This window comes from Protobothrops mucrosquamatus, unplaced genomic scaffold (assembly GCF_001527695.2).
Source record: "Protobothrops mucrosquamatus isolate PMUCROS unplaced genomic scaffold, P.Mucros_1.0 scaffold1470, whole genome shotgun sequence".
In the NCBI taxonomy this organism is placed as follows: Eukaryota; Metazoa; Chordata; class Lepidosauria; order Squamata; family Viperidae; genus Protobothrops; species Protobothrops mucrosquamatus.
In genome coordinates, this window is record NW_015387648.1 from 252,031 (window position 1) to 262,688 (window position 10,658).

At 32.5% G+C, this 10,658-nt stretch overlaps 1 protein-coding gene across 1 annotated transcript in view; it reads right to left on the reverse strand.

Annotated features, from left to right (window-relative positions):
• AKT3 (AKT serine/threonine kinase 3) overlaps positions 1-10,658 on the reverse strand; it is a 63,401-nt gene that overhangs the window by 43,178 nt on the left and 9,565 nt on the right. Inside the window, exons 2-4 of the mRNA XM_015822124.1 lie at positions 6,393-6,552; positions 2,380-2,511; positions 710-775 (exon numbers count right to left, since the gene is read on the reverse strand). Of these exons, the coding sequence (XP_015677610.1) occupies positions 710-775; positions 2,380-2,511; positions 6,393-6,552 (358 nt within the window). The remainder of the gene's footprint in view (positions 1-709; positions 776-2,379; positions 2,512-6,392; positions 6,553-10,658) is intronic.

Genomic DNA, 10,658 nt, shown 5'->3' on the forward strand with positions numbered 1-10,658 from the left:
TTTTGATATTGTTGATTGCTCCATTTATCATCCAGTCTCTTATGCTTGCCCTCTGGGCTTCTTTGCATTCCATCTATATTTGATACTTTGCTATCTTGCCATCTCAACAAGAATACTAGCTAGCTGTAAAACCTATTTATATGTATAAATCAATTCCATCCAATATAGCTCAGGGATACCCATTTGTTTTTGATGAGCATATATTCAGTTGCCTACCTCTAAGTAATTTCTGTTTAAATTTCTGTTTAAATTTCTTCTTCTATATGCCATTAAAACACAAGAACCCTCCATCTTTTGCATCTGGTGACAAAGTTTTGAATATATACTGTGACTATTATGCACCTGGAATCAGCCTAAAATAATTCAATTAAGAACTGGACTGAACCAAATTAAACTAAATAATGGCTCAGGTACCAAAGACACTGAAAATATGCTACAATTTATTTAAAATATTTTTATATCAATTTTTAATTAAAAATCACCAAAGAGGTTTTTAACATAATTATCCCCAAACCATTTCTTGAAATTGTTTCTCTTCTTATTCCACTTATAGTTAATGCCTAACTATATTGTTTTAATACCTTCATACTTAAAGTCACACTACAGTACAGTTTAGGCATAAACTATCCAGTTGAACATTCTAGAGATTAATGAGAATAATTTCCAAATAGTTTCATAAAAAACTGTAACTTTAATTATCTATACTCACTGTTAGAAAAGGATGTCTAGTGTTTTTCAATACTCTACTTTCTGTAAGTGTGTGAGCCACTTCATCCTAGAAAATAAAAAAATTCAATATTAAAATTAGTAATTTTAGAAGACAAATCTAGATCAAAATATGATTGTAAAAACTGCAATAAGTTTCTAGAATATCATACACTAAGCATACTTAAAAGGGGAGAGAAAGCAGGATATTCAAAAGCTTGAAAAAGATAAATCCTACATGATAGTTCACTATAACAAACAATACTGCTACACCACTATGCTAAAATAATGGTTTTAATCTCCCTTACTATTGAATTATGGAATACAGTATTTATTGTTGAGAAAATTATTCAGTGTTTCCTTGAATAATCACTTTTTAAAGTATAAAAGTATACAAAGATACAAAATCTTTTGCGAGTTTTCTGATCTGAAATGGGCCATTATGACCAATAGACTAAAGTTAGAATAGTCCACCAAGAGTTAGCCTCTTTTGATATGTTCAGAATGACCAATTCTAAAATTGGATCAGACATTCTGTGAGCAGAACATTTTCATATTGTAATATTTTATGCATTTCTAACATCTGCCACCACAGAAATATATAATTAAGTTCTGGAGCTTGAATGCTGTAGACTACGGCAACTATGATAAGTAAACAGTATGGAATGACATGTTGTACAACATCTACTGAATCAGTAGGGATGGACCATAATTAATCAGCAAAAAGTATCTTTGAATGCAATTTGATACAGGTTCAGTCCCAATATCTGATGTTAAAAAAATCAGACAGGAGGTAAGGTGAAAAAGCTCTGCCTGAAATTGGTGAGATGCCAGCAAGAGTAACTATTATGTGACACATAGTTACAGACTGATTTGGTATAGGGCAATTAGTGTCACGGTATACTAACTGTGGGTTCCTTGGTTCTCTCTGAGCTTGGCTGTTTTGTTGCAGACATTTCATTACCCAAACTAGGTAACATCATCAGTGCTAATAAGAAGAGGGGTTTGCTCTCAGTTTATGTTCTAGTGGCTTGTGTTGGTGGTGGTAATCTTAGAGGTTCTTTGGTTGGGCTGTTTACTATTAGCTCTGTTTGGTTGGGCTATTTACTGTTATACTAACTGTATACCCAGATGCAATACTAAGGTTTTAAGAATTACTTTATAGAATTACATGATGTAGGACAGAAAAAAAAATCTGAATTTCTGGGAAAGAACAGTTCCTACATTGCAATGAATCCCCTTTCCAGCCTCCATTCAATCAGAAGTTTTGGTGTATATTAAGAGAAAAGTTTAAAAGATAATATAAATATTCTTGTTAACTTTAACATTTGGGTGTGTCTGATTAAAGCCTTTATATGACAATATGATAAAGTTGAAGTACTTATCTTATACTTTATTCCAAGATGATTTATAGGAGTGAAAACAAAATTTTACAATTTTACAAGCAAAATTATATTAAATGTATAAAACATACCTTTGCAATAATAACTTCCTTTTTTAAAATTTTCATAGCATAGTATTTCCCACTTGCCTTCTCCCGGACCAGAATAACTTTGCCAAAAGTGCCTTTGCCANAAGTACTTATCTTATACTTTATTCCAAGATGATTTATAGGAGTGAAAACAAAATTTTACAATTTTACAAGCAAAATTATATTAAATGTATAAAACATACCTTTGCAATAATAACTTCCTTTTTTAAAATTTTCATAGCATAGTATTTCCCACTTGCCTTCTCCCGGACCAGAATAACTTTGCCAAAAGTGCCTTTGCCAAGTAGTTTTAAGTAATCAAAATCATTCATTGTCTGTATGAAGTATAAGATGAAATATTAATGGGATTTACAGCTTGCAGATATTGTGTTCATTAAACTATTGCTGTCCATTGGTAAAGTCTATGATTATCAAGAAACAAGCAATCCTTAACAAATCAGTGTGGTATGATTCCAAATTCTGATCTCATTTTAATATTACTGTATACAGTAGAAGAAAGCATGTGCACATTTGAAAAGTACACCAACATGTCAATGATCCTACATAGCATATATAATTATATAGCTATACAACATAGAGAAGAATAATTATTAGATTTATCAAAATGTTTTGCAAGTCCCACTTTTAGAAAAATCATCAACTACAGAGAAATATGAGAACTCAAAAACCTTTAACAGGGTCATACTGCTGGCTCTGAAGCTTCACATAAAAATGTCCTATGCCAAAAAATAACTTCAAAGTAACATCAACAATCAACCTGTTTGTTTTCTTTGCAGAGCTTGCAGATTGCTTGTGTTAAACCCAGCTTATAAAATCTTTTAAGTGGACTAAAATAAATGTTTGTTCTATACACCAGTGCACAATTATCACTAGAAAGTAAAAACAGAAATCTAGTAGCATTTCTTATTTTAAAAAAAAACCTTCAAAACTGAAAAGGTAATTTTATTATGTAGTGATCCCTAGAAAGAATACATGTTTATAAAGGAAAAACACTGCTTAATAAATAGAATCATTTCAAAGTCTAAGCATTATTTACAAGATGCTGAAAGCAATCTCATGTGATGGTCTAATGTCCCTTATGGTGGACATTTAAGTTATAAATGGAGAATGATCATTTCCCAGAGATAGGAAAATAACCCTTTGTCTCAAATATTCAATAACTGATATTCCTATACTGTAATTAGTTTCCACACTTTTAAACAAGCTAGGTCTAAAAATCTATCTCTTATTAATGATTTTTTATGAATCACATTAACCACATTATCTAATAAGACACAGTTCTAATCGTCTAGTTGCATTGTGCATCAAATATGCACAATGCTAATGTTCTCAGTACTGTGCTTCTAATAATCTCACCTAATAACTATAATCAACTGGTAACATCTGCCTTCTAGGAAACATAATGTGCTATTATTCTTATTAGATTGCAGGAATTTTTCATGCTCATTTCTCAGGATATATTAAAATAGTAAGCCAATCAATAATCAACACTCTACTGCTGAAGTAATCATTACAATAATATTAGTTATTGCTCTGATTGCCATTAGAGCCCCCACAAATATCAATATACTGAAGATGTCTATTTTGGCATCCACCAGTATCTCTGTATTAATAAACCACATTATTATTAACATTTATTTTACTTAAATAAATATATAACATGAGCTTTGCTAGAAATTACAATAGATTTATTTCAAAATGGGCCACATAGAAGAAAAACTGGAGAAAAAGAGAGGGGAGAAAGAGGAGGATATCTTTGCATGTTTGCATTCTAGTATATTAGTAATTTATGACCAGATATTCAGCCTCTTCCTGCCAAATTTTTAGAACTGTTGATAATCCAATGCAAATGCCAGTCCAAACACCTATCAGCCCAAGAAAATTAAAGGTTTGTACTTTTCAGGAATGTGCATCACTGGATAAGATGTATCTTACCAAAATTCAATATTTTAAGCAGATTCGCTATGGAATTTAAAAAAGTGCACAGATAAATATATCGGCATACCCAATCTTAATTAATTAGAATTCTTGGTCTAAAACTGAAAGCAAATAAACTATAACTTGTGAAACAAATATGAAAAAATATTGCTATCATAGCAGTCAGTAGAAATGGCTGTGCACCATTTCTCAAAAAACATGTAGATGGCAAAAAAAGTTATTTTGCATAGAAGTTATGTGCCTTTTTTCCTGACAACTTTAAAATTTACTTTGTGAATTTACTTTTCCAAAGTTTAGTTTATGAATGAAGAAGATATTGTACATAGTACTGTATTGAGACAACACTCAAGCTACAGTTGTATGCATGTTTGTATGTTTCAATGAATCCCTAGTTGTATGTTTCAATGAATCCCTAAAAGAACAGAAGCTAATCCAGGTATAAAATTAAATCTCAAATTCTTCTGGCAAATGTGAATGCACACTTAATATTTCTATGCATTTGTTTATACATTGAAAATAATAAAACTGTGACCACAGCAGATACAGAAGTTTGGACGCTCTTCTACTTGATTCAAAGCTTTTTTAAAAAACAAAACAAAACAGTAAAATAGTTAATAAGGCCCAAAAACGTGACTGATTTAAGAGGTCTACCATTAGGCAAGAGAATTCCACAAATACTTTATTCTTTTAATCTCTTATGTTATAACAGTTATTCTGTCTACTTTCTACAACCACAGGCTCCTCTAAGTATTTGTTTGAGTGTGTGAAAATGAAAATAGTTCATTTCTACAAAGAAATTTCTCTCCCCCCCCCCGCCGTGTGTGTGTGTGTGTGTGTGTTATGTTTGTACTTGGTTTTAATGTGTGCTATGATTATTCACAACCCAGAATCACTAGTTTGATATGGCTGGCTATAAAAAATGAATGAATGAATGAATGAATGAATGAATGAATGAATGAATGAATGAATGAATGAATGAATGAATGAATGAATGAATACAAAATCAAAACAAATTTCTACTAGAGCTGCTCTCAAATTGATCAGATTTGTAAACGAGAACTCATAATGCCCTACAACCAACCAGCCGAAAAGTTTTAATTGCAATTGAGTAGCTGTTCACAGTTACAGTGATGTCTATACAATGATAATCTGTGCAGAGGAGTTGTCAGAAGTCTTTCTCTGATCTCATCTCAAATATCACTATCTAATGTATACAAAATAATATCCTAAAACCCTTAAATGTTTTGAAATCCTTTGACCCAATAAAACAACATTTAAAGAGTTTGGCCACAACCACAAAAGGCACATTTGAAGAAAAAAAGGTGAAGCATTAGAAAAATGAGTGTTCACTTTGCCAACTGATGAGCATAAAAAAGGCAGTATTAAACATTAAACAATTAATTGCTCACAAAGGCTAACTGGTATCCAGCCCTAGTTAATATCTGAATTAGGGGCTACCTAAAAATTCGTGCTACTAGTTTGAGTAGGAGGTTAAAAAAAAAAAAATCCAGAAGAGGACAGTGATAAACCAATTTTATAATATTGCCTCAAGAGCTAAATGGACCTGGCCCTAGAGTCAAACTTACTTAGCTGTAGCTTAGCAGAGTCTTATTCTTAATGAACTTAAAATAATGACATTCTACAAAATAACATTTTCTTCCAAGAAATTTTAATATGCAGTTTATATTCTCTGACAAGCTTTCAGCTAGCTTTCTCTTTTTACCCTCATTGTTGTATCATCACATAAGAGAATAATTATTTCCATGAATGATACAAAATATAAATGACTTTTGGGAGAAGAGAAGATGCCACTCAGCATTACTAAATTACAGTGCTGCTCAGAATTAACCCATTATTTTTCCCTATCCACAAAATATTTGCTAATATTCAAAACCATTGATATGTCAAAGGCCAACAAAGCCAATGAAATTCAAGTAAAAATAGATTCAAAATAAAAAAATAAAATATCATGAGCAAACAGTCAATAAATACAACCGACAGAACTAGTGTTAGTCTGAAAAACATCTTGTGTATGCAGCAAACTTACTACTGCAAAATAATCTCTTTGAACTTTAGAATGTCAGCTGATAAACTTTAGCACAATTTTAATGTTACAAATAAAACGGTTTATTATATTATATACTGTATATGAACCTTAGTTTCACATAGTCTCATCTATTTTTCCTGTTTCTATAAAGCAGAAAAAATATGTCTGTAACTAAAGGCAATAAAAACTTTTTAAAATGTAAGTATTAACCAATGTTCTAAATACCTTTCTTTTATGGTGTGTTGTCGAGGCATCCATCTCTTCCTCTCCTATATTATCAATCTGGGATGTTGGGCTGCAATTCATTCTTTCCTCTTCTTGCCTCTGAAGTCTGTCTGCTACTGCTTGGATGGCTTCTGTCCATTCTTCCCTGTTGATGTATATAATTAATTATTAGATAAATTCCTATAATGATGCAAAGCATAAAAAAACATCCGACTGAATATATACATAAACAATAAACAACAATGGGAGCAAACAAGTTTGCTACTGCATTCCTACCTGGCTGAGCTACCACTTAGGACAGAAATTTTCTATTGCTTTTATCCCCACAGATCATGTTCACATATACTGTATGTATATGGATGGATTTCTAATAGTACATAAGTGGATCAAACCAAGTCAAAATAGCAAATGTTCAATTTTAAATAGTAAGTTATGCATGTGGGCAGAGATTTTAAAGAATAATGGAGCTCATTTTTAGAGTAATCATTTTTAAAGGCATACATTTTTCCCAGAAATTGAATTCTTGTTTAATTATTCTCAGTTTTCTGAAATAAACCATCACTAAAAGGTTTTTGAACTAAATTTGTATATGACAAGCAAATATCTGTATACTAAATAGTACATGAAAGTAAATCTAAATTATGTATGTATATATATATATGTGTGTGTGTGTGTGTGTAGCAATAAAATCTAGAAGTAATTTAAATTAAACATATTTATGAATATAAATGGAAAATATAAAAAATACAAATCATAATTTTGCAAGTATGAAGTCAAAATAACAATGTAGGACTGGCAAACATCATCCCATATAGATGTTATCATTAATAAATTAAAATAAATCTTGGGGTTGCACTGAAAATCCACTCGCTCTCCAATATGTCCTTGTGAGTAATGAACAAAGCCTACAGTTGAAATCACATTTTTTTAAAAAGTAAAACATATGTATGCTGCCTGAAGAAATGTAGATCTGGCCAAAAGGGAGAAGACAGCAATGTACTTCAATTCAGTCTTGGAAAAGCAGGGTGCATGAAGAAGAAACTTAAAATAATCCCAGCTGATTAAGATAGGGCAGAAAGAAACCCTGAAAGGATCTCAAGATTTTGTTATTTTACCCTACAGTAATAAAGACTACTCCTGCAACCTCTGCTGCTTCTGTTTCTTTACCATTCTAACACAAAGGGGTAAGATCTATCTTGAAAGCCTCAATATTCTGTCTCAGACAGTCATGAGATCTTGCCTTCTAGATCTAGAATATGGCACAGATTCTTGTGGTTTCCCTGAGAACAGAAGTCTTATTGCTGCATGAACAGGAGGTTAAATACAAAATTACAAACCTATGAAGTGCCACAATACAGCAAGCGCATCTTGTGAAACAAGGCATACCTCACCCAGGAAATCCCCCGAAAACTGCTATACAGTGTTATTCCATTCCCTTGCAATTGACTTGAGAATTCTGATGAAACTCTCAACTGATTCCTGACATTTATATGTCAGGAATTATGCAAATTTTGCTGGTATTGGGGAAAATAGGAAGCAGTTCTTATAATTCCTGATCAGATATATATGATGATATACATCATCTTAACTCCTGGAGCCAACATCTTGGCTAAAATATCCAACAGCTGAACAAGTTTCAGGATAATCTAAAGAAAGGGTATATTCACTTTTCTAAATCTCACACATCTGCACCATTATTTTTTACAAAAAAATAAACAGTTCTTCTTTGGGACTTGTTCTTGATTACTGACTTCTAAATTATACCAAGTTAGTCTTTGACTTATGATTGGTCATTTAACAATTGTTCAAAGTTACATGAACTTTAAAAAAGCTACTTACGACTTTATCTCCAACTTTCAACTACCAGCTCCTCCAGCACAGTCATGTGATCACATTTTGGGTGCTTGGCAACCAGCTGGCATTCACGACTGGTTGTTCCATGATAACATGACTGAGATTTGCCACTTTTTTGCTGGTAACATCCATTCAGAAGAATGGATTTGCTTAATGACCATCTAATTTGCCTTATGAATGCACACTGAGTGAAATGTTTACCGTATTTTTACTAGTATTTTAGTGTAGGTCAATACACCACGGAATGTTGTAGTTGTTGAATACTGGTTTTGAGACCCGAGGTGACACCAGTATTCACTCCCTGATAGATATTGGTAATCTCTATTACTGAGAGATCGAGAAGAAAATCTTGACGAACTAGCGGAAGACTTCCGTGTGTGTTCTTTAGTACATCAGACTTGAGAAACAGTCATGATTTGATCCAAATCACATGATTATTTAAAAGCTTTTGACACACAGTATGGCAAATTTAAATATACAGAAATGGCCTATAGTTCAATTAATTGCTCACAAGATTCATATGTGATGCAGGAAAACATAGCCTCCTGTGAGCAATCCACAGCTCTTGATTGTAAGTGCCTGCAGACTCAGTGCCTGCTAAGCATAAAGGCTATTCTGAAGAAAAGGTAGCAATAGGGATTGGGCAAACAGAATGGGGGAAGATGGCAGATATCAGAAGATAACAAAGAGAAGCCTGTGGAGGAAGTGCCTGCTGGAATTATGTACTTTTATCAGGCCTATATAAAAAACTCCCCCATCTTTCTATGTTGCCTGGCCAGGACTCAGTTTAATGCCCAGACAGAGAAGATAGCTCTGTACTGTAGATCATACTGTAAAACCTTAATTCTGGGAAAAGCATACAAATATGAATGGTCTATTCAAAAATAAGCCACTGTTCAGAATTTGAGAATTTCTTCTTCCCAGCTGCCACTCATACATCCAGCTCCCAGTTACCCCTTTGATGTGCAAACAGATGCTTTGGACTCTGCCTTGAGAACTGTTCTTCAAATTTCATCAGAGGAAAGAACCTCCTCCTTTGTATGTTTTATTCCAGGTTTTTTTCCCTGGCTGAAAAAAACTATGATATTTTCAATAAAAAGTTGCTAGCCTTAAAAGCAGTGTTTCAACAATAAAGGCATTTCTTGGAAGAAGCAATCCATCTCATAAAGGTACACCTAAAATACAAGACTTTGGAACATCGACAAAAGGCACAAATACTGAGTCAATGTCAAATCAAGTGTGCAAACTTTTTCTCCCATTTTAGTTCCTATATCACCTATGCTCCTATTTCAAAGAACACATTTTCATTCATTAGCAAAGAGAGATCCAACCTAGAATTAAGGAAAAATGTTCTGACAGTGAGAATATTTATTTGTTTATTTATTAATTTATTTAGCATATGGCATATCATACATGGATTAGCAATATATATTAACTTTACATCTAGATAGGTAAAACACAATAAAATATGTTTAAAAGATCTATGTTCAAATACCAATGTCTATGCCATCTAATCATTGAAGCACAGTATCATTTATATTTTTTAAAAAAGCAGATACTGGACCGGTATATGAGAACAATTAATAAATGGAACGGCTTGCTTCCAAACGTTGTGGGTGCACCATCATTGGAGATTTCCAAGAAAGATTAGACAGCCATTTGTCCAGAATGGTGTAGGATCTCTTATCTGAGCAAGAAGGTGTACTAGAAGACCTCCAAGGTATCTTTCAATTCTATTATTCTAGGAAAATTGTGCACTAGCTGATTATGTAAAATACAACCAAGAACAAGCATTGATCGTTAAAAACTGGAGCTTACTAAGTGTACAGGAAATAAAGTTAGTATCAAAATAATGTAAAATATATAAATAGAATGCTAGCAGGGAAAAGCATTACCTGGTCAATTTATCAAAAAGATTTAGGAGAAAATGGATAAAGATAAAGTGTGGCAATGGCTTACAACTGGAACATTAAAAAAATACTGAAGATTTGACTTTGGCTGTAAGCTGTTTAAACTAATGCAATCATAGCCAGAACTGAAAAATTGTCAAATGATTCAAGGTACAGATTGTGCAAAGAAGCGGAAGAATCAGATCATACAGTCATGCAAGAAGTTGCACAAACTGAATATAAACAATGACTTGATATAGTCACCAAAATGATTCACCAGAACATCTGTAAAATTACAATCTCCAGTAATAAGGTTAAGGTTAATGGTTAAGGTTAATTTAATTTGTATACCGCCCTTCTCCCGTAGGACTCAGGGCGGTTCACAGCATATTAAAAACACAAATACAATATACAGGATACAAAGAAAATCATACAAAAATACACAAAATAACCCCACTAAAACCTAATTAAAAGCCAAATATTGATTGCTGTGTTCCCATTAAAATTA